Source organism: Podarcis vaucheri (assembly GCF_965113315.1).
Source record: "Podarcis vaucheri genome assembly, chromosome: 13".
Taxonomy (NCBI): domain Eukaryota; kingdom Metazoa; phylum Chordata; class Lepidosauria; order Squamata; family Lacertidae; genus Podarcis; species Podarcis vaucheri.
This window is the reverse complement of record NC_138751.1, coordinates 466540-491527: the sequence shown is the minus strand read 5'-3', so window position 1 is coordinate 491527 and position 24988 is coordinate 466540. Positions and strand designations below refer to the sequence as shown.

Genomic DNA, 24988 nt, shown 5'->3' with positions numbered 1-24988 from the left:
ATTCTCTATTACAAATTCTTGTTGCTCTTTCAGGAAAAGGATCTGTTGGCAGAAACGGGTCCTGATTCCTCTGAGGCAGAGGAATCTCTCACAGGTGAAAGAAGGATGCCGGCAAGACCTCCTCCTCCATCTCTTCCTCCTGGTGGAGGGGAAGCAGCGGCTGAGGAACCGGATCAGGTAGGGGGAAGGAGCCTTGGGGGGAAAGAGGCTGAGGTGGGGGGGGCATTGGAATGCACAATTTTAAAAATTCAGTTTAGACATTAAAATAAGCACCCATAGTTAAAATGTGCAGTGAAACAAAGCCATTAAAACAGCACAACAACAAACAGCAGAAAACAATAGAACAATGTGTAGTAGATAATATTTATGCTGTCTATGGGGACGACCTTTTTCTTCTTTCAGGGTCCAGTGTGTTTGGAAGATGTCACTGTTTGTTTCACGGCTGAGGAGTGGACATTGCTGGATCCTGCCCAGAGAGCTCTGCATAAGGAAGTCATGGAGGAGACTTGTAGGACCATGATCTCTCTGGGTAAAGTTCCCTCTTGAATCATAATATTTGTTTGGAAATTCCATAAATATATCTATGTGTGAAGCCTCCCAGATTTTGACTGAGCTCAACAGCATCACCTAGAGCACCTGTGATTATAACACCCTCACAGCTCACCTTGAATGGGGGGCTATGGACTCTTTTGTCTGTGAATATTATTTCTCCATTGATTCCTTTTTAAACCATGATCTGGCTGGTTTGAACTACCATGGACTTTTTAAATATAGACTTCAGAGCGGTTAGGGAATCATAGAGTCATCTAGTCGCACCCCTGCAATGCAGGGATCTCATCTAAAGCATCCATGACAGATGGTCTTCCAACCTCTTCTTAAAAACCTCCAAGGAAGGAAAGGCCACAACATTCTGACAGAGACAGTTCCACTGTTCAACAGCTCTTATCCACAGAAAGTTATTTCTGATATTTCTGTTGTTGTTTAGTCATTTAGTCGTGTCCGACTCTTCATGACCCCCTGGACCAGAGCACGTCAGGCACTCCAAATCTAATTTCTTGTAACTTCAAGCCATTGGTTTGGATCCTGCCCTCCAGAGCAGGAGAAAACAAGCTTGCTCCTTCTTCCATGTGGCAGCCCTTGAGATATCTGAAGATGGCTCTCATATCTCCTCTCAGTCTCCTCTTTTCCGTCCCCCATAAGGCCTGGTTTCCAGACCCTTGATCATCTGGGCTGCCCTCCTCTGCACACCGTCTAGCTGGTCAACATCCTTCTAAAATTGTGGTGCCCAGAACTGGAAACACTATTATAGATGTGGTCTGACCAAGCCAGAATAGAGTGGGACTATTACTACCCTTGACCTGGACACTAGACTTCTGTTGATGCTGCCTAGAAGATCATAGAATCATAGAGTTGGAAGAGACCACAAGGGCCATCGAGTCCAACCCCCTGCCAAGCATCACACTATTGTCTTATATTAAGCCTGTGGTCAACTAAGACCTCTAGATACTTTCCACATGTACTACCATAAGGCCAGGTGTCCCCCATCCTATATTTGTGCATCTTGTTCTTCCTGCCTAAGTGAAGAACCTGACATTTGTCTCTGTTGAAATTCATTTTGTTAGCTGGGGCCTAGTTCTTCAATCTGTTAAGGTCATTTTGATTTCTGGTTCTTTCTTCTGTGACATTAACTACCCTTCCCAGTTTGGTGTCATCTGCAAATTTGATTTGCATCCCCTAAATTCCTCTATCCATGTCATTTATAAAGCCATTGTACAACAACAGATTCTGACAGTTTTTTTGTTTTTGCTTTTGCTTTTGCTCTGGTCTGTTTTTTGTTGACCAAAGAGATGACAGACTAGGGGTGGCCCAGATTCCATGATTGAGCTAAACAAAATCTGTCCCAGAAAAGAGCCAGTCTTGTCAAATCTTAAGTTTCCATAAATATGTCCCTGAATGCCAGTCAACAAAGGCAGTGAACCCTGAAGTACGTCCTCCCATCTAACTCCCTTCAGTTCCTCCTCTCTCAAAAGCATTAATGAGCTTTGTTCTTTCTGAGGCTTTAATCCATTTCTCTCTTCATTGCAGGTGGAGATGGACTGGAAATTAAGAACAAGGGAGACCACGACAAAATCCCCATGGAGAAGCCGTATCAATATTCGGAGTCTGGAGAGAACTTCAGTCAGAGCTCCCATTCAGTTTCCCATGAAAGAAATCCCATTGGGAACGAACCCCGTCAGTGCTTGGAGTCTGTTAAGGGCTTTCATATAAGCACAAGCATCTGTCAACATCAGAGAATTCACAGTGGGGAGAAACCATATCAGTGCTTGGAATGTGGAAAGGGCTTTGTCTGGAAGATAAGTTTGACTTCCCATCAAAGAATTCATAGAGGGGAGAAACCATTTCCGTGCTTGGAATGTGGGAAGAGGTTCAACCAGAGAGCCCATCTCACTTCCCATCAAAAAATTCATACAGGGGAGAAACCGTATGAGTGCCTAGAATGTGGGAAGAAGTTCAGCCAAAGGACCCACCTCAGTTCCCATCGAAGAATCCATACAGGGGAGAAACCATACCAGTGCTTGGAATGTGGAAAGGGCTTCAGTCAAAGGGCCCACCTCACTATCCATGAAAGAATTCATACAGGGGAGAAACCATATCAGTGTACGGAATGTGGGAAGAGCTTCCGTAAGAGTTCCGTTCTCACTAACCATCAAAGACTCCATACGGGGGAGAAACCATATCATTGTTTGGAATGTGGGAAGAGCTTCAATGAGAAAACGAATCTAATTTCCCATGAAAGAATCCATACAGGGGAGAAACCGTATCAGTGTGTGGAATGTGGGAAGAGCTTCCGTAAGAGTACTTTTCTCACTTCCCATCAAAGAATCCATACAGGGGAAAAACCATATCAGTGTCTGGAATGCGGGAAGAAGTTCAGTCAGAAGGCCCACCTCACTTCACATCGGAGAACTCATGCAGGTGAGAAAGCATATCAGTGCTTGGAATATGGAAAGAGCTTCAGTCACAGAATCTCTCTCACTTCACACAAAGAATCCACACAAGGGAGAAACTCTAACTGTCCTTGGAATGTGGAAAGACCTTTGAAGGATCAAGCTCACTCCCCATCTAAGAAGTCACAGCGGGGAGAATCATAGGATCATGGAGTCATAGAGTTGGAAGGGATTCTGATGGTTATCTAGCTGAACCCTGTGCAAAGCAGGGATCTCAACTAAACAGCCATGACAGATGAGCATCCAACCTCTGCTTAAAAACTTTCCACTTTCCACCACCTTCTGATGGAATCTGTTCCTCAGTCAGATAGATCTTACCTTCAGAAGTTCTGCCTGATGTTTAGTCAGAATCTCCTTTCTTGTAACTTGGAGCCATTGGTTGGAGTTCTATCCTGTGGAGCAGGAGAAATCACATCTTCCATGTGACATCCCTTTAGATATTTGAAGATGCCTATCATATCTCCATGCACTCTTCTCTGTGATAAACATCCTCAGCTCCCTCAAGCATTCCTCATAAGTCTCAGTATTCAAGACCTCCCTTTTTGTGATATTATTTTCCATATAGAAAGTTACATTTGTTAATCAACAATTATATTCCAATTCAAGAAAGCTAGTAAGGTAAAGGGACCCCTGACCATTAGGTCCAGTCGTGGCAGACTCTGGGGTTGCAGCACTCATCTCGCTTTATTGGCCGAGGGAGCCGGCGTACAGCTTCCGGGTCATGTGGCCAGCATGACTAAGCTGCCTCTGGCGAACCAGAGCAGCACACAGAAATGCCGTTTACCTTCCCGCCAGAGCGGTACCTATTAATCTACTTGCACTGACATGCTTTCGAACTGCTAGGTTGGCAGGAGCAGGGACCGAGCAACGGGAGGTCACCCCGTCGCGGGGATTCGAACTGCCGACCTTCTGATTGGCAAGTCCTAGGCTCTGTGGTTTAACCCACAGCGCCACCCGCATCCCAATAAAACTAGTAGCTTTCCGCTTAATAATAATAATAATAATAATAATAATTTATTATTTATACCCCGCCCATCTCACTGGGTTTCCCCAGCCACTCTGGGTGGCTTCCAACAAAATATTAAAATACAGTAGTCGGTCAAACATTAGAATCATAGAATCATAGAGTTGGAAGAGACCACAAGGGCCATCGAGTCCAACCCCCTGCCAAGCAGGAAACACCATCAGAGCACTCCTGACATATGGTTGTCAAGCCTCTGCTTAAAGACCTCCAAAGGAGGAGACTCCACCACACTCCTTGGCAGCAAATTCCACTGTCAAACAGCTCTTACTGTCAGGAAGTTCTTCCTAATGTTTAGGTGGAATCTTCTTTCTTGTAGTTTGGATCCATTGCTCCGTGTCCGCTTCTCTGGAGCAGCAGAAAACAACCTTTCTCCCCCCTCTATGTGACATCCTTTTATATATTTGAACATGGCTATCATATCACCCCTTAACCTCCTCTTCTCCAGGCTAAACATGCCCAGCTCCCTTAGCCGTTCCTCAGAAGGCATCGTTTCCAGGCCTTTGACCATTTTGGTTGCCCTCCTCTGGACACGTTCCAGTTGGTCAGTGTCCTTCTTGAATTGTGGTGCCCAGAACTGGACACAGTACTCCAGGTGAGGTCTGACCAGAGCAGAATACAGTGGCACTATTACTTCACTTGAAAAGCTTTTCCCCCCCATCCCCCCCCATTAAAAGCTTCCCTAAAGAGGGCTGCCTTCAGATGTCTTCTAAAAGTCTGGTAGTTGTTGTTCTCTTTGACTTGTGATGGGAGGGCGTTCCACAGGGCGGGAGCCACCACCAAGAAGCCCCTCTGCCTGGTTCCCTGTAACTTGGCTTCTCACAGGGAGGGAACCGCCAGAAGGCCCTCAGAGCTGGACCTCAGTGTCCGGGCAGAACAGTGGGGGTGGAGGCACTCCTTCTTCAGGTCTACTGGGCTGAGGCCGTTTAGGGCTTTCAAGATCCAGTATACTACCCTGACTCTCTAATGAGACTCTTAGAAATTGTGCATGCATCTGTGTGCGCTTAAAGTTCACTTGTGGTGCTCTGGTGTTTGTACGCATGTGTAACAAAGTAATTAATATGATAAGCACAGTATAATAGTAGATTTAAGGTACTGTTAGCTAGTGAGGGGGAAAGTGTGAGTTTGGGATGTTGGGGGTGAGAGGCTGAGAGCTTGAAAAGGATTTTGAATAAAACATACAATCAGACCTGTGGCTTATTAAACTTTGCATATTGTCTTAAATGTGTTTGTGGGAGGGCGGTTCTTGGTTTGTTTCATTTTATGCTGTGAAGCATCCTGAGGTCTCTGGATGAAGGCAGTATACAAATTTAATGAATTAAATACAAAAAGTAGTCATAAGCAATAAATAAAACATTTAAAAATGCAAAACCAAACTGAACAATTTCCACATAAATCACAAGAGCTAAAAAAAGAAGAAGCCGCAAACTAGCCACACAGGTACAACTCCCTATGAAACATTCAAAATCATGCGCTTATGTATACAAAGTTATCTTGAAACCTAATTTTTAATAAATCAGTTGTGTTCCAACACACACTTCATTCTTCACTCCTTTAGGGGTGAAGTGTTCAGGGAAGAGTTCTCTGGGGTGTTTGGTGGAAGACCCAGTCAAGACCCAGCTGTGCCCCTTGAATGCAGTGGGGAGGGGGCGCAGGAGGGGGGGCGCTGCCAGAGCCCCTCTGAGCGAAGGTGGTGGCAGCCCAACACAGGGAGACGAACTAGACCTCTGCATGAGCAGAGATCATCTAGAGCTCTTCATGAAAGCAAAGCTAGCTATACAGCAATGTCTGAGCGTCTCGCCAGACACAGGAAGGCAATTAAAGGCATAACGAATAGAGACACCTTCCAAGACGCATGGATCTCTTTCTTTAACTTTGATGTCTGTGTGGCCAAACCTTCTGTGCCAGAGTTCTGGATCTGCTTCATCCCTGACAAGCTGAAACGTTTGCAGAGCAGGGCGACCAAGGCGACGAAGGGTTTGTGCGCTTGTGTGTGCCACGTTCCCAGTCTGGGGCTCTGAAAGATTTGCCTCGTAGACTGTTAATCCAATGTGCTGCTGCATACACCTGGCCACCTTTGGCCGCTTGCCATTTCCCCATTCAAAATTGTATAGGGAAACCTTTCCTATCCAAGGTGGACACACTGGGAATGTTGCAATTCAATTGTGGGGCGTACAGGGCATGATTCTCTCTTAATTGGGACTTGCAGGGGAGAAACATGGCAAACTGAATGCCTTTCTGTCAGCAGGTTGCTTTCGGAAATAATAACATGATGACTGACAATAGCCAAGATCTAGAGAGCCAGTGTGGTGTAGTGGTTAGAGCGGTAGTCTTGTAATCTGGGGAACCGGGTTCGCGTCTCCGCTCCTCCACATGCAGCTGCTGGGTGACCTTGGGCTAGTCACACTTCTCTGAAGTCTCTCAGCCCCACTCACCTCACAGAGTGTTTGTTGTGGGGGAGGAAGGGAAAGGAGAATGTTAGCCGCTTTGAGACTCCTTTGGGTAGTGATAAAGCGGGGTATCAAATCCAAACTCTTCTTCTTCTTCTTCTTCTTCTTCTTCTTCTTCTTCTTCTTCTTCTTGGCTGTTGCATTCACTCTGGATCTAAGAGTGAATCAGAATTGTAGAGTCGGAAGGGACCTAAGGGGCCATCTAGTCCAATCCTCTGCAATGCAGGAATCTCAACTAAAGAATCCCTGGCAGATGGCCATCCAACCTTTGTTTAAAAGCCTCCAGTGAAAGAGAGTCCACAACCTCCTGAGGGAGACTGTTCCTCCTGGACATCCCTTGAGATACTTGAAGATGGCTTCTCTCAGTCTCCTCTTTTCCAGAAGCCTTTATTTCCAGACCCTTGATCATCTTGGTTGCCCTCCTCCGCACATGTTCCAGCTTGTCCACATCCTTGTCGACAGGACATCCTGTGATGCCCAGAACTGAACACAGGGCTCTAGGTGTGGCCTGACCAAGGCAGAATAGAGTGGGACTATGACTTCCCTTGCTGACTCCTGTTCAGCTTCTGGTTCACTAAGACCCGTAAATCCCTTTCACATGTAAAGCCAGGTGTCCTCCATCCTATATTTGTGCCACAGGTTCTTCCTGCTTAAGTGAAGAACCATACATTTGTCCCTATTGAGATTCATTTTGTTAGATTGGGCCCAGTTCTCCAGTCTGCTATGATCGTTTTGAATTCTGATTATGTTTTCTATGGCAGGAGCTGTCCTTCCCAGTTTGGTGTCATCTGCAAATTTGTTGAGCATCGCCTAAATTCCTTCATCCACCTCATTTATAAACACTTTGAACAACAACGGGTCCTGCGGCACCCCACTTGTCACTTTTTCTAGGATGACAAGGACCCATTATGCAAAACTCTTAACTTCACATACTCACTCCTGGAATCTGGACGGGTAGAGATGGACCAGGAGTGAGACCTTGGGGGTTGCAGCAGACAGCTCAGTGAAGCCGTAGACCCAGTGTGTGGGGGCTGTGGAAAAAGACAAACTTCACACCAGGGATCGTTAGGAAAGGAGTGGAAAATAAAACTGCAAATAGAAATCTATGGTGTGACTGCATTTGGGGCACAGTCTCCAGTTTTGGTCGCCTCTCCTCAAAAAGGATATTTGTAGAGTTGGAAAAAGTTTCAGCAAAGGGCCGCCGAAATGACCAAGGGGGGGGGTGGCGTTTGGGGATGTCTAGTTTAGAGGAAAGGCGGGTGAGAGGCAACTTGATTGACAGAATTCCGCCTGGCCTGGAGAAAGCGGGGAGAGAGAGAGAGAGAGAGAGAGAGAGAGAGAGAGAGAGAGCAGCTTTCCTCCCTGTCGCCTAGCGGGGCTGCGCTGGCGTGCAAAGGGTTAAAAGGCACTAAGCCGGATTCCTAGAGAGGAGAGAGGAGATCCAGGCCGGGGGGGCGGGGGGGGAGGCTGGTTCTCCTGAGCCGAAGCCCCTCCCGGCCAAGCGCTTCTCCAGTGGCGTAGCGTGGGCTGTCAGCACCCGGGGCAAGGCAAGTAATTTGCGCCCCCTAACCCGTGGATTTGCGCCCCCTAACCCTAACCCCCAGATGTTGCGCCCGGTGCGGCCGGCCCCCCCCTGCACCCCCCACGCTACGCCACTGTGCTTCTCCGCACGTGCATCGGGGGTCTCTCGGGACTCCGGTGGGTCTCTGCTCTTCTTGCAAAGGGTGCAATGGGGCGAAGGGGGGCGGGTCCCAGGGGGGGCCTTCTCAGCCCATGCACGGGGGGGGGCAGGGAGCAGAGGGTCCTGCCCCCTTCCTTCTCTCCTGGGGGGCTCCTTCTGCAAGGGGGGGGGCAGCTGTCTCCCTGCCCCTTCTGGGCTCGGGTGAGTCTCTCCTCTCTTCTTGCAAAGGGTGCAATGGGGAGAAGGGGAGCAGGGGGAGGGCCGCTCAGTTCATGCAACAGGGGGGTCCCCAAGTCCGGGGGGGGGCAAGGAGGCCCCTGCCTCTTCCTCTCTGCACAGCCCGGGGGGGGGGCGAGCTCACTGGTCGCCTGCAGCTCTTCTTCCTTGGCCCTTTGGCGGGGGGGGGTGCTGCAAAGAAACCCCGTTCAAAGCATTGATCATCTGCAGGGGTGGTCGCCCAGCAGAAACATTAAAATGCACGCAAAAATAAAAAGCAACACCTGACCTATGCAAGAAAGAAAGAAAGTCTGTGGGAAGATGGGGGGCAGAGAAGAGAAGGCGCTTCTTGGTGCGGTGCAGAGTCAAGCCTGCGGAACTCCCCGCCCCAGGAGGCCAGGCTGGGACCAGGGCAGGGAGGAGGAGGAGGAGGAGAGGCTCCTGGGGGCTTCATCCTCGAGGGCTGAGCTCTTCTCTCCCCGGAGATGCTGCTGGGTCCCAGTTGCTGGAAGGAGCGCAGGGGGAGAGAGAGGGGGGGGGCTTCCCATTCAGGCCCCAGTGGGAACAGGGGGGGGGGAGTCCAGAGGGGCCCAGTGGCCTCATCCTGCAGGGCTCCTCTCCCGCTCCGATGCTGAGCTCCTCACTTGGAGTGAAGCTTCCCCACCACCACTTGTGAATCAGACAAGGGAGTTATCGGGACTCCAGGCTGACACTCATGTGCCCATTCAGACATGCGGCCGCTCAGGTGTTCAGGGGATCCTTAGGACTGAACAGAAAGCCCTGCGGAGAAGCCCTGGAGGTCTCCCCAGCCAAGGAAACTGAGGCAGGAGAGGCCCTGCTGGATCCCTTGGGAAGACTCTCTCAGGGATGCTTGAGTTGAGATTCCTGCATTGCAGCGGGTTGGGCTGGATGACCCTCAGGAGCCCCTTCCAAACCTACAGTTCTCTGACCCCAGAGCCATTGGGGGATGGAAGTTTTTAGATGTTTCTTTATATGTTGGAAGCCTCCCAGAGTGGCTGGGGGAACCCACTCAAATGGGTGGGGTATAAAGAGTAGAATAATCATAATAATAATGGAAGAGGAGGGTCCTATATTCATTAGAGAAATGTTGGAGGGTATGCAGTCAATCTTCTTTTGAAAGATCTGGACTTTGAACAATCTTTTTGCGTAATTAAAAGTAATGCTGCCTTTGCTCTGCTAAGTACCGTATTTTTCGCTGTGTAAGACTCACTTTTTCCCTCCTAAAAAGTAAGGGGGAATGTGTGTGTGTCTTATGGAGCGAATGCAGGCTGCGCAGCTATCCCAGGAGCCAGAACAGTGAGAGGGATTGCTGCTTTCACTGCGCAGCGATCCCTCTTGCTGTTCTGGCTTCTGAGATTCGGAATATTTTTTTCTTGTTTTCCTCCTCCAAAAACTACAGTGGTGCCTCGCAAGACGAAAAGAATCCGTTCTGTGATTCTCTTCGTCTAGCGGTTTTTTCGTCTTGCGAAGCAAGCCCATTGACGGATTAGCGGATTAGCGCTATTAGCGGCTTTTAGCGGCTTATCTGCTGATCGGATCAGCTGATAAGTGGCTTAGTGGATTAGAAAAAGGGGGGAAGGGGAAAAAAACCCGCAGGAACTTGCAAGACATTTTCTTCTTGCGAAGCAAGCCCATAGGAAATTTGTTTTGCGAAGCACCTCCAAAACGGAAAACTCTTTCGTCTAGCGAGTTTTCAGTCTTGCGAGGCATTCGTCTTGCGGGGCACCATTGTAGGTGCGTCTTGTGGTCTGCTGCGTCTTATAGAGCGAAAAATGCGGTACTTTGCAGCATGGAAATGGTGATGGTGATGATAATTCTTCAATAATAATAATAATAATAATTCCACTGCATCATTTTTTCTTTTTTAATATTTTCTTTTAAAGATTTTTTGTTTGCATTCATACTAATATAACAAAACAATATATTTTGGAGGTTCTTGGCCCCTGGACTTCCCCCTCCCCCTCCCCATTATTTTCTCTGGGCTCGGCTGAGGTGCCTGTGGCTCCGCTATTCCTGCCTGTTGCTTGGGAATTTAAGGCTGACTCCTGGTTCCTGCATTTAATAATAATAATAATAATAATAATAATAATAATAATAATAATAATACCCCACCTGTCTGAGTCGGTTTCCCCAGCCACTCTGGGCGACTTCTTCTGCTGGGCTAAGCCATTACCTAAAAGTATTTGCACATCTATCTCTTCCCAGACTCCTCTTGGGGGGTTACTGGTTTTTGTTGTTTTTATTATATATTTTGTGTTTTTAATATTGTGATTTTGTGTTGTGAGCACCCTGAGACCTGTGGGTATAGGATGGTATACAAATTAAAGAAATTAATTTGATAAATTTGATCAGCAAAGTGTTGAATTGAGCCTCATCATAATCCTACATATTTTTATTTACGTGTTTGTAAGTTGTCCCTGCAGCTATGAATGAAAACAAATAAAGGCACTAGAGGACTAATCTGCATAGTATTATTATTCTTTTAAAATCTGAAGTTCACAAGCTAAGAAACTGGTTTCTCTGGTGGCAGATAGAAAAACTAAGTATAACTTGTCTTTGCATCCTTGATGGAAATGTCTTACACAAAATCTGCGCTGACATTTTTAAGAAACGGCACCAGAGTTTCTGAGCTCCTCTTGGCAGCTTCCAAATGCAGGAATTATCGGATTAAAGGCGTCTCTATTCACGTCTGTGAATGTGGGTTCCGGGTGACACAAGAGGGAATAGTTCCTGTCATTTCAAAAAATGAAATTCAATTAAATGAATAATAAAATAATAATAATAGTTCCTGCCTCCTTCGCCTCGGCCTCCAGGCCACCGCCATTTCCCTGCCAGATTCTGGCCTCTCTTTGCACCATCTTGGCCCTCAGATCCCTCAATCCCCTCAGCTCCTCCTCCTGGGCTGCCATTATTATTATTATTATTATTATTATTATTATTATTATTATTAATTGCATTTATAGTCCTCCCGGCCGGCTCTGCTCCGCTTGACCAGCGTCTCTGAAGCGATTTCTGTTTTCTCCCCTTTGGGGCAACCAAGGCGCCTTCTTCTTCTTCTTCTTCTTCTTCTTCTTCTTGCCTCCATTTTCCCGCCTGGTCTCTGGGAATTTCCCCTTTCCCCCCCTGAGGGAATCCATTTCTCCCTTCTCTGCCTTCATCTCCAGGCGGAGGGACGTTTCTTTGGGGGCCTCTTTTGGCATCTTCCGCTCACAACATTGGACGTTTTCTCTTCTCTTTTCCCTTCTCCCCCTTTTCCCCGCCAACTGAATCTCTTTCCTTCCAAGCCCGAGCTTCTCTGTCAGGTTTGGCTTTCCTCCATTTTGTCTCCGGACTGAAATTCCCTCAGAGGCTTCTCCCTCCGTTTCTGCTTCCCTTCAGGAGTCCTGGCTCACGGTGGGGCCTTCTCCTCACAGGACTCTCTTTCCGCAGTAATTCCTCCTCCTCCTCCTGAGTTATACCTCCTGTCACGACTCTTCCACCATTTGAGGCAAACCCTCCAACTCTCTCTGACTCCTAGAGATATAGATAGATATATTTAACCACCACAGGTTCTCTCTTGGGTTTTGTGTGAGGGAAACCTTAGATGCTTGGAGACTCAGGGAGACGTTGAACGGACAAGAAAGGCTTGATTTACAAAACCAAGAAGGGTCCGGAGTTGTGTCCCTTCAGGAAGAAACAGTGGACTTGTTCAGGACACTAAACCTAAAGAGCTTTCAGGCGTTGAAACAAAGAAGTAAATGCACAGCTTCTCTTCTCTTTCCAGGTTCCTCGAAGAGGAGGGGAAAGGCTTCCCTCGGCTCCTCTTTCCTCCCTCTCCTTCCTTTCCTCAGTTATGAGGGAAATCCTTTGGACGCAGCGCAGCTTCCTTCTCTGCGGAAAACGGGGCTCCCCTTTCCGTCTCTTCCCCTCTCTCTTGGCAATCCCACTCCGCAGGGGTTAAGCTGTGTAACACTACTACTACTACTAATAATAATAATAATATTAATAATAATTTATAACCCATGCTTTCCCTTCAGTTCCCAGGGAAGAGGACACCATTAAAACCATTTAAAACAAGGTGCAGTGACAGAAAGAAACGGAGTTGTGCTTTTCCTGGCTTTTTAGCACTTTCCCGCCCACAGGAACCTTAGTCTCATGCATGTGGCCCTCAGGGGCCTGGCCAGATCAGAATTTGGCCCTCAGAACAAGAAAAAGGGATCCCACCCCAGGAGTCTGTTTGGAGGTGTTGGAGATGCAAAGTGCTAGAAGCAGAAATGTGCCCTGACGTGGGGCTGGGAGGGAGAGCAACTCTTGAGGAGCCCAGGATGAGGACCCTCAAGAGAGACGAGTGTCCACACTTGGAACAAATGATTCACTTCTCCATCACTGTTGTGCTTCTATCCCAAAACACTGAGAGGCAGGCTCATTCGCCTGCCAAAAATCTCTTTTGTTGCCTCCACATTTGGCCTGGTCACTTTCCTCCCAGGAGGGCAAGAGGATTTCTTCTTCTCCTTTCTTCTTCCTTTCCTTCTTTAATAAAGCTCAGAGTCTGGCCTGTGATGTAGTCATACTCTGGTTCCTAGCAAGACTCATCCACACTTGCTCAGAGAACCTTTCTATTCTCCTGACAGCGGGTCAATTTATAACAGAACAATATATTTCCTTTGTAGAATTTGCCAGCACCTCTAATTCAGACAGTCAGAACTTGGCCAAAGAAATGATGGATGAGGAAGACTTAGCGGACCCTGGAGCAGGAAGAGGCCATGGCACTGGCACTGGGAGCAGTGGGGGATTCTGGGAAAGCTCTGGGCAGAAGATCCTGGGAGAGGAGGACACCCTTCACTCAGAGGCGCAGAGCCGGCAGTTGAGGCAGTCCTGTCACCAGGAGGCTGAAGGACCACGAAAGGTTTGCAGCCGACTCTACCGCTTTGACCATCAATGGCTGAAGCCAGAAAGGCACACGAAAGCTGAGATGCTGGACCTGGTGATCTTGGAGCAGTTCCTGGCTGTCCTTCCAGCGGAGATGGAGAGCTGGGTGAGGGAATGCGGAGCGGAGACCAGTTCCCAGGCAGTGGCCCTGGCCGAAGGTTTCCTCCTGAGTCAGGCAGAGGAGAGGAAGCAGGTGAGAGAGACTTTCCTCTGGATGATCCCAAGGGGATCCAAACAGGAGGGAGAAGATCCCTAAATCTCATCCTTTTTTTGTCCCAGCCATTCCTTTTCTCACCCATCTCCACATTCTCTAACTGCTCATCCTTTTCCCTTTTTTAACCATTCTCAACATTCTCTATTACAAATTCTTGTTGCTCTTTCAGGAAAAGGATCTGTTGGCAGAAACGGGACCAGATTCCTCTGAAGCAGAGAGGACTTTGCTGGATACCAGAGAGAAGCCGCTGGGTAAGGAGGAAGGAAGTTTTTCTTCTTTTGATTCCATTCTGTTGATTCTGAAACTAATCTTTTGGGAGAAGCCACTTGGGGCCAAGAACCCAAAGGAGAGGAGATGTATTTCAGCATAACTAAAATATGAAATGGGGGCAAACTCCCAAATGCACCTCTGAGAGAAGCATCCTGCACTCCTGTCTCCCCACTTCCCTTTGTCTCTCGCAGGTGAAAGAAGGATGCCGGCAAGACCTCCTCCTCCTCCATCTCTTCCTCCTGGCGGAGGGGAAGCAGCGGCTGAGGCACCGGATCAGGTAGGGGGAAGGAGCCTTGGGGGGAAAGAGGCTGAGGGGTGAGGGACAGAGGGCATTTCTGAGACAGAACAAGTCTCTCCCCTCCTCATTGCTTCTGTCAAAGCTGCCCTTAACAAAGGCTGAAAATGCCATTAATGAAGGGTTATGCTCTGAGGATAATGAGTTGCCAATTCACCTTAACTCTGAATGTCGTTAGTATTATTTCTTACAAATTGTCTTTAGGACATCTGGATAGTCTTTTCATTCCAGAACAAAACTTAGGGAAATGACTAAGAACTGTAATTTAGTAGATATATGGAGATTGAGACATCCCTTGGAGAAACAATTTACATATCACTCAGAACCGAATCAATGGATGTCAAGACTAGATCAGATATGGATATCAAATGAACTCACACTAAGAATTACAAAAACTGAAATTCTGGCTAAAGTCATCTCTGACCACAATCCCATCATAATGGAGATGAGGGGAGTTGAAGAACGATCTTTTAGATGGAGACTAAATGATAACCTATGGGATGACCAAAAGTTTGTTGATAAAATACGGAGTAAATTAAGGGAGTACTTTATGGACAACTTAGATAAAGGGGTAAAAACAAGTGTAGTATGGGATGCCAGTAAGGCAGTAATGAGGGGCCTATTCATTCAACAAAATGTATGGGGAAAAAATAATAAAGAAAAAAGAACTAAAGAGATTTTGAGACAGATCATGGACTATGAACAAAAATTGATTAAAAAACCGAATAATGAGAGGATACTGCAGGAAATAAAATCCCTCCAAACTCAATTTGCAATGTTAATAAATAAGGAGGTTGAGTGGAACATCAAATGGCTAAGACAGAAGAACTTCGAATTTGCAAATAAGTCAGGAAAATGGCTTGCGTGGCAAGTCAAAAGGAGAAAGGAACAAAACATAATTAACAAAATACAAATAAATGGAGAAGAAATAACTGATCCGAGAGGAATTAGAAGAGGATTTGTGGATTTTTATGAGCAATTATACAGGAATAAAGACAGAAACAATAAAAGGAAAATAGAAAGATATTTAAAGGAAAAAATGGTGAAGAAGATCTCGACAGACCAAAAAGAAAGGCTAAATGCCCCAATATTCAGAGAAGAGGTAGAAGAAGTAATAAAAGAACTGAAAAGAGGGAAAGCCCCAGGCCCAGATGGGTTCACACCAAGTTACTATAAAGAAATGCAAGATATATTGATGACCCCGTTAATTGATGTAATGAACAACATCCTAAAAGAAAGAGAGATTCCGAGTACATGGAAGGAGGCATTTATTACAATAATTCCAAAGCAAGATGCGGACCTGACTCAAGTAAAAAATTACAGACCCATATCTTTATTGAATACGGATTATAAGATCTTTGCCGGAATTCTAGCTAAGAGGTTAAAAAAAATATTAATAAAGATTATACATGAAGACCAAGCGGGCTTTCTACCGGGAAGGCAAATAAAAAATAATACAAGAGGCATAATTAACTTAATAGAGTACTTATCGGACAGATATGACAAACCAGCCAGCTTAATTTTCGTAGATGCGGAGAAAGCCTTCGATAATGTAGCCTGGGATTTCATGCTAAGAAATCTGGAACTTATGGAGGTGGGCCAAGAGTTCTGGAATGGTATAAAAGCTATATATACAGAACAGAAGGTGAAATTGATAATAAATAATGTTATCACTGAAGATATAAAAATATCCAAAGGAACAAGGCAGGGTTGCCCGCTTTCTCCACTGCTCTTCATTATGATTTTGGAGGTTTTACTAAACGCAATAAGACAAAATAAACAGATTAAGGGAATAACATTAGGTTCAAATGAGTATAAAGTTAAAGCTTACGCTGATGATGTAGTTTTAACGGTGGAAGAACCTATAGAAAGCTTAAAGGAAATTTTGGAGGAGATGGAGAAATTTGGGAAGTTAGCAGGATTCAAATTGAATAAGACTAAGACGAAAATGATTGTTAAAAATCTGGATCAGGACAAGATAGAATTACTTCAGCAACAAACAGAAATCGAAGTCGTTAAAAAGGTAAAATATCTAGGACTCTGGCTCACCAGCAAGAATATTGATTTATACCAAAACAACTATACCCCGGTATGGAATGGAATTAAAAAAGATTTGGAGATCTGGACCAGGATGAAATTATCGTTCTGGGGAAGAATATCCATGGTCAAAATGATGGTGCTCCCTAAAATGTTATTTTTATTTCAAACGATACCCATATTAAAAGGCACAAAAAACTTTAAAGAATGGCAAAAGGCGATTTCTAGATATGTCTGGGAAGGAAAGAAGCCCAGAATTAAATTTAAGTTATTAACAGAAACAACAGAAAGAGGGGGCTTCGCCTTACCAGACATGAGATTGTATTATGAAGCAGTATGCCTCTGCTGGATAAAAGATTGGGTAAAATTAGAAAATAAAGAGTTATTAGATCTGGAAGGGTATAAAAACAAATTTGGGTGGCACGCCTATCTATGGAGGGATAAAAAAAGAGTGCACAAGGGATTCTGTAGTCACATCTTTAAGGGACCCTTAATAGAGGTTTGGGACAGATACAAAAATATATTAGAACCGAAAACCCCACATTGGTTATCCCCATTGGAGTTGATAAGTGTAAAGAAAGTGAATATGAGGGGGAAATGGGGTACCTATGGAGAAATGGTCATGAAAGAAGAAGGGAAGTGGAAAGTAAAACCATTCGAACAGGTTAAAATATACACTTATGACTGGTTGCACTACTTTCAGATAAATGAAATATTTAAAAAAGAGGTGAAGGAGAGGGGTTATGAAGAAAAGGAATCGACATTTCAGAAAGAGATAATAAACAATGATCGTAAAAATCTGTCAAATATGTATAAAATATTGTTAGAATGGAATATGAAAGACGAGGAAGTAAAGTCCGTAATGACGCAGTGGACAAGGGACTTCGGCTATGATATTCAACTGGAAAATTGGGAGAAACTGTGGAGAGTGAATATAAAATTTACGGCATGTACGCTACTAAGAGAAAATGTAATGAAGATGCTATATAGGTGGTACAGTGGTACCCCGCAAGACGAACGCCTCGCAAGACGGAAAACCCGCTAGACGAAAGGGTTTTCCGTTTCGGAGGCGCTTCGCAAAACGAATTTCCCTATGGGCTTGCTTCGCAAGACGACAGCCCATAGGAAAATCTCAGGGACAGCGGGGAAGCGCAGCGCGTCTTCCCCACTGTCCTCGGACCTCCTCCCGCTGCCGGCTTCGGAACGAAGCTCCGATGCCGGGCGGCGGGGGGGGGGGGAACGCCTCCTCCCGCCGCGCGGCACCGGAACGAAGCTCCGATGCCGGGCGGCGGGGGGGGGACGCGTCCTCCCGCCGCGCGACACCAGAACGAAGCTCCGATGCCGGGCGGCGGGGGGGAACGCCTCCTCCCGCTGCGCGGCACCGGAACGAAGCTCCGATGCCGGGCGGCGGGGGGGGGACGCCTCCTCCCGCCGCGCGGCACCGGAACGAAGCTCCGATGCTGGGCGGCGGGGGGGGGAACGCCTCCTCCCGCCGCGCGGCATCGGAACAAAGCTCCGATGCCGGGGGGGACACCTTCTCCCGCCACCCGGCATCGGATGGCTTTCCTGAAGACTTGGGGTGGGAGGAGGGTTTTCCTTCCCACCGCCAACATTCAGAATGCTGTTCTGAATGTTGGCGGTGGGGAGGAAAAACCCTCCTTCCACCGCAAGCCCCGGGAACAGAGGAGAAGCGCTGCGCCCCTTCCCCTCTGTTCCCGTACCTGTCCTGAAGGCTTGCGGTGGGGAGAAAAGCCCTTCTCCGCACCGCCAGCCTGGCAAGCGGTTTCCCTAGGAACGCATTAATTGATTTTCAATGCATTCCTATGGGAAACCGTGCTTCGCAAGACGAAAAACTTGCAAGAAGAAAAAACTTGCGGAACCAATTAATTTCGTCTTGCGAGGCACCACTGTATATGACACCTGTAAAACTAGCTAAGATGTACAAAACAGATAACAAATGCTGGAAATGTAGACAAAAGGAAGGGACGTTCTATCATTTATGGTGGGAATGTAAGAAAGTTAAAAGCTTCTGGGATGAAATCTACAATGAAATGAAAAAGATGCTAAGTTATACTTTTGTAAAAAAGCCAGAAGCTTTTCTGTTAGGTATTGTGGGAAAGGACATCAAAAGAAAGGATTGTAAAATCTTCCAGTATGCGGTAACGGCAGCTAGAATTGTGGTAGCGCAAAAATGGAAGCAGAAAGAAATCCCAACGATAGCAGAGTGGAGATTAAAATTGACTGAATATGCCGAGTTGGATAAATTAACAGGGAAAATTAGACATATCAAGGATCAAAAGTTTATTGAAGACTGGGGGAAATTTACGGGTTATCTGGAGAACAAATGTTTTGTAAATACAACGCTAGTGGGATTTAAAGAGGCACTGTAAAGCACTAAGAAGTATTGCTTAATGGAAATAATGTACGAAGGGAGGTAAGAATGGCAATATGTAAGATTGGAATGCATTAGAAAGAAACAAATACGAATGAATGTCAAGGACGTTGTAGGAAGTCCAAAATGTATAAGATGTACTAAATATGGATATAATGTAAATATAATGGGAAATTAATAAAATTTTAAAACGCAAAAAAAAAAAAAAACCTTAGGGAGAGGAGAGAGGGATTCTTCCATTTGGCAAACTGGAACACTTGCACAGACATATTGATCTGAATAAAACAACATGGAGTTAATTAAAATAAGCACCAATAATCAGAATGTGCGGCAGACCAATCCGATTAGAACAACCCAGGCAGGAAGCAAAAGAGCAGCATGCAGGAAATAATCTTCATGCTGCCTAAGAGAAGGATATTTTTCTTTCAGAGCTCAGTTTGTTTTGAAGATGTTGCTGTTTGGTTCACGGAGGAGGAGTGGGCGTTGCTGGATCCTGCCCAGAGAGCTCTGCATGAGGAAGTCATGGAGGAAACTTGTAGGACCATGATCTCTCTGGGTAAAGTTCCCTCTTGGGTCATAATATCTATTTTGGAATTCAGTAGATATTTCACCGTGACAAACCTCCCATATTTGGATGGATCCCAACGTTGCCACCTAGAGCACCTGGGATTCTCACACCCACAGCTCACCTTGCATGGAGGGCTAGGGACTGTTTTGTCTGTGGATATTGTTCCTCTGCTTCTCTCTTTTTGCAGAAGGATCAGCATGTGGATAGGCTTTCTGATTGTTTTGAAACAATCAGTTGTTCCATATCCAGTTCTAACTGTAGCTTCTGGCTTAGGAACAGCTTTCTTTCTTTCTTTCTTTCTTTCTTTCTTTCTTTCTTTCTTTCTTTCTTTCTTTCTTTCTTTCATCCCTTCATACAGTTGTAAAGCTATGGACTTTTCTTCATCTACTGCTGACTCAGGTTTTTCCCAAACAGATTCTGTCCATTCTCTCATCTGCAGTCTCTCAAACCTCTCCAACCATTCTGCACATTTCGTCTCTTAGCTGTTGGCTATGACATATCAAAAAACAAATGGCATTCATTGTTATTTTTGCTATGATTTACTAATTATGATCTATTAGTTCTCCTCCCTTGACTGTCTCTGCTTCTCTGCACTTATAAATAGTTACCGTCGATTTTCAGTCCGTTTCACATAGAAAAAACAAACAGAGAACGGAGATTTACAAACAGTGTAGCTTTGAAGCTAAAGGCAAAGTTTCAGAACTATATATTCATTTTAATCTTTTGAAATCAGCAGTACTTAGTTTTGAGCTTTTTTGAGATATTTTCTAGACCCATTTAGAATTCTGTCATTACCCAGTAGTTTAATTCTCCCCTGCACCCTAGGTAATTGGTAGAGAATCCAATTCATATTCAAAAAGACTTCTGACCTTGCAGATGGAGTTGGTTTGATGATTGAGTCAAAGAAATTTCATCCCAAACAAGAACAAGCTTTTTGAATCTGAATTTCCCATAAATATTTCTTTCCTAGGCTCTGATTTGTTCCTCTCTTCATTGCAGTTGATGATGAATCAGAAATTAAGAACAAGGGACAACAGGACAAAATCCACACAGTGGAGAAGCCATATCAAGATTTGGAGTGTGGGGAGAACTTCAGTCATAGCTCCCATGCCACTTCCCATCAAATAAATGCTATTGGGAAGAAACCCTATCCGTGTTTGGAATGTGGGAAGAGCTTCAGTGACAGCAGCAATCTCGCTTCCCATCAAAGAATTCATACAGGGGAGAAACCATTTCAGTGCTTGGAATGTGGAAAGAGCTTCAATCACAGTTCACATCTCAAAGCCCATAAAAGAATTCATACGGGGGAGAAGCCATATCAGTGCTTGGAATGTGGGAAGAGCTTCAGTCAGAGCAGCCCTCTCACTTCTCATTTAAGAATTCATACAGGGGAGAAACCATATCAATGTTTGGAGTGTGGAAAGAGTTTCAGTCGGAAGAATAGTCTTACTTCCCATCAAAGAACTCATACAGGAGAGAAACCATATCAGTGCTTGGAATGTGAGAAGTGCTTTACTACAAGAAGTGACTTTCATCAACATAAGAGAATTCACAGTGGGGAGAAACCATATCAGTGCTTGGAATGTGGGAAGAGCTTCAGTCAGAGGGCCAATCTTACGTCCCATCAAAGAATTCATACAGGGGAGAAACCATATCATTGTTTGGAATGTGGGAAGAGCTTCAGTCGCAGCTCTTATCTCACTTCCCATCGAGTAATTCATACATGGGAGAAACCATATCAGTGCTTGGAATGTGGAAAATTCTTCACTACAAGCAGATACTTCCGTCTACATCAGAGGATTCACAGTGGTGAAAAACCATATCAGTGCTTGGAATGTGGGAAGTTCTTCACTACAAGCAGATACTTCCATCGACATCGGAGTATTCACAGCGGAGAGAAACCATACCAGTGTGTGGAATGTGAAAAGCGCTTTTCCAGGAAGGACAGTCTCACTTCTCATCAAAGAATTCATACAGGGGAGAAGCCGTATCAGTGCTTGGAATGCACAAAGTGCTTTGCTGCAAGAAAAGAGTTATGGCGACATAGGAGAATTCACACTGGGGAGAAACCATTTCAGTGCCAAGAGAAACTCTCACTTCCCATGAAAGAACTCACAGCGGGGGAAATCCTGGAATTATAGAATAGTAGCTTTAGGAGGAATCTTGAGGGTCATCTATTCTAACCAGTGCAATGCATCTTCTTGATGTTTAATCAGATTCTTCTTTCTTGTTCTGTTCTTGTGGGGTTACATGGTTCTTCATCTCCTTTTCAATCACTGTGAGTAGGTTAGGCTCCCCAAGGCTGTCCAGTGAGCTTCATGGTCAAGTAGGGATTTGAACCCACGTCTCCCAGGGTGTAGTCGAATCCTGTAGGCCAGGGGTGGCCAACTTCCAAGAGACTGCGATCTACTCACAGATTAAAAAACTGGCAGTGATCTACCCCCATTTTTAGGGGTTCAGGTCAAAGCCCCATTTTTAGGGGGTTTGGGAGGCATAAGTTGGTTGGCTTTGGGGGGGGCACAACATTTTTACATTATTTTGGGGTCAAAGAGAAACAGTAGCTCACCAAAGGATGACAGTGGGGCAGGGCAAGGTAGCGATCAACAACGATCTACCAAAACCTCACGATCGACCTGTTGGACATCCCTGCTCTAGGCAGTATACTACACTGGCTCTCCCATGAGACTCTTATAAATTGTTTGTGCATGCCTGGTGTTTGTATTTAAAGTTGTATACTCCTCTAGCAAAGTAATTTATGTAATAATAGTAAATCAACTAATATATTATAATAGATTTAAGGTAATATTAGCTGGGGGGAGGGGCTGTTGATTGGCTGAGAGTTTGGAAGTGTGTTTAAGTAAGTACAACTTAACAATCAGGCCTTAGGCCAATTAAATGTTATCCTTTTAAGTCTCTTTGTGGGAGGAGAATATTGGTATGCTTCATTTTTGTTTTTATTATGTACCGTATTTTTCGATCCATAAGGCGCACCTAGTTTTTAGAGGAGGAAAACACGAAAAAAAATATTTTGAATCAAATGTTGTACTAAACTATTTAAAGCAGCAAAGCGGGTGGCTCCTGTCCGCTTTGCTGCTTTAAAGCGAGCCTCAGAGGAGGGAAGGAAGGGGAACCATGGCTTATCTAAGTCCAGTTAATAATGCTGAGCCTGACTTTATATGCATCTCAAAGCCCTTGACATATATACATTATAATGACAGGCAGAGATAGGCAGAGGGGCAGGGGAGGAGAAGGGAGGGAGCCATCATAGCTCTATGGGGAGAGCATGGAGAAGATCCCAAGTCCAGTCCTTGAAAGCTTCTCTGGACAGGGCTGAGGGTGGGTCTCCTGAAACCCCGGCGTGCCTCTGCCTATCTACGAAGCCAAAACTGAGCTCAATGGGCTCAGGGGTCCTGATGTGGTACAGGGAAGGTCCCTCTGTTCCTGTTTAAATTAGCCCTTTCTTCATAACCACGAGGACTACAATCTTAGTTTGTTTTTAAAGGGAACAGCTGTAAACTCAGTGGCTTTGCATGCAGAACACCACACGTTCAATCCCTGGCTTCTCCAGGCCTGAAACTCTGGCAGACTGCTGCCATTCAGTGTTGCCATTACTAAGCTAGATGGAGTAGTGGATCCGACGCCTTATAAGGCAGCTTCCTAGGTTCCCATTTATGTTACGGATCTGGGTGTGAGGCTTGCTGTCCCGTTTAGTGTGGCGAGGGTGGTTCTTTGCACATCTGGAAGACGACTGTGTCACCTCCCATCACCCTCTTGAAGGTGCTTTTTACAGCTCAGGCCAAAGGGCAGGCAGACACAGCATCTGTAGACTGTAGCATCCTGAATTAAGGGAGGGGGAATTCCCCTTGCAGCCAAAGGGTTGTTTGAGGCCACCCCGAAAGAGCTGATCTTCAGCTTGAAACCAGAACTTGCTCTTTAACCATGCTGCTCCTCCAGCTGCCAATGCCATCCATGTGTGAATATCAAGCGTGGGTTGTGTCCAGGAACCTGGGAGGATTTCTTTCCGGGCCCGGTCTTATTCAACATCTTTATCAACGACTTGGATGATGGACTCAAGGGCATCCTGATCAAATTTGCAGATGACACCAAACTGGGAGGGGTGGCTAACACCCCAGAGGACAGGATCACACTTCAAAACGACCTTGACAGATTAGAGAACTGGGCAAAAACAAACAAGATGAATTTTAACAGGGAGAAATGTAAAGTATTGCACTTGGGCAAAAAAAATGAGAGGCACAAATACAAGATGGGTGACACCTGGCTTGAGAGCAGTACATGTGAAAAGGATCTAGGAGTCTTGGTTGACCACAAACTTGACATGAGCCAACAGTGTGACGCGGCAGCTAAAAAAGCCAATGCAATTCTGGGCTGCATCAACAGGAGTATAGCATCTAGATCAAGGGAAGTAATAGTGCCACTGTATACTGCTCTGGTCAGACCTCACCTGGAGTACTGTGTCCAGTTCAAGAAGGACACTGACAAACTGGAACGTGTCCAGAGGAGGGCAACCAAAATGGTCAAAGGCCTGGAAACGATGCCTTATGAGGAACGGCTAAGGGAGCTGGGCATGTTTAGCCTGGAGAAGAGGAGGTTAAGGGGTGATATGGTAGCCATGTTCAAATATATAAAAGGATGTCACATAGAGGAGGGAGAAAGGTTGTTTTCTGCTGCTCCAGAGAAGCGGACACGGAGCAATGGATCCAAACTACAAGAAAGAAGATTCCACCTAAACATTAGGAAGAACTTCCTGACAGTAAGAGCTGTTCGACAGTGGCATTTGCTGCCAAGGAGTGTGGTGGAGTCTCCTACTTTGGAGGTCTTTAAGCAGAGGCTTGACAACCATATGTCAGGAGTGCTCTGATGGTGTTTCCTGCTTGGCAGGGGGTTGGACTCGATGGCCCTTGTGGTCTCTTCCAACTCTGATTCTATGATTCTTTCACGTGTGTGCATGTTTTCGTCTTTAAATAAACAGCTCTGGCAAATTTCCAGCTCTTATGGCCATCGAGATTAGCCTGGCCGTCTCAGTGGAAATCTGGGGAGGCTGAGGTGGACTTTCAGTGGTCAAAGTGTGGTTTTGTCTTCCTGCCCGGCATCTATTTCCTGCCCTCTTGCCCCCCCCCCGCACCCTGCTTCAAAGCAAGCCACGGAGGAGGGAAGGAAGCGCAGCCATGGATTCTCTGCTTGCAACTGCAGCAGATTCCCTCCGCTTTGAAGCAGGAAAGTGGGAGAGGAGCTGCTCCCCTCCCACTTTCCTGCTTCAAAGAGAGCCTGGGAGGAGAGAATCCGCTGCCGTCACTAGCAGAGGATCCATGGTCCCCTTCCTTCCCTCCTCCATAGTTGCTTTGAAGCAGGAAAGTGGGAGAGGAGCTGCTTACAACCGCTTACACGCTTACGGGTGTAAGCGGCTTCCCTTCCACTTTGCCAGAAAATGGGGAATTGTGGTTACATCCTCAACAGAACCTGAGTACTGTGCATTAGCAGAACTATGTAACAAAATGAAATATGTACAGATCCACAATGACTTAGGTGTGAAATGTAATTATCCAGTACAATTATCCAGATAATCAAGCAGTAATCTCATTGGTGGGTTCTGAGCAGTCTAAAGGCAAAACAAAACATATTGAAATTAAGTATCAGAATGCAAAAGAAAATGTGAACGAAAACCTGATAACGTTGAAGTATTGTGCAAGTAAGCAAAACACTGCAGACATTTTTTACAAAAGCTGTCACGTTTGAAAAACATGAAGAACCGGTCACAATGCTGGGAATTGTATTACATGATATGTGAATATGTTTGTATATGTTTCATAATCCTGTATCTGTTTCTGTTCAAATGAGAAGGGGTGTTAGGAATACATTCTTTAAAGAAGCAGATAAGGTTCCTTTAAG

The 24988-nt window shown here is 45.7% G+C and overlaps 1 protein-coding gene across 3 annotated transcripts in view; it reads left to right on the top strand.

The window, feature by feature from the left end:
• Nucleotides 1–24988, top strand: part of LOC309517927 (uncharacterized protein) — a 71198-nt gene that overhangs the window by 2794 nt on the left and 43416 nt on the right. Inside the window, exons 3-4 of one of the 3 annotated variants that reach the window (XM_082197563.1) lie at nucleotides 13689–13770; nucleotides 13981–14066. The exons of 1 other annotated variant lie outside the window; for it this stretch is intronic. In XM_082197563.1, coding sequence (XP_082053689.1) covers nucleotides 13689–13770; nucleotides 13981–14066 — 168 coding nt within the window. The remainder of the gene's footprint in view (nucleotides 1–13688; nucleotides 13771–13980; nucleotides 14067–24988) is intronic. One more of the 3 variants, XM_082197564.1, reaches the window with a different exon arrangement.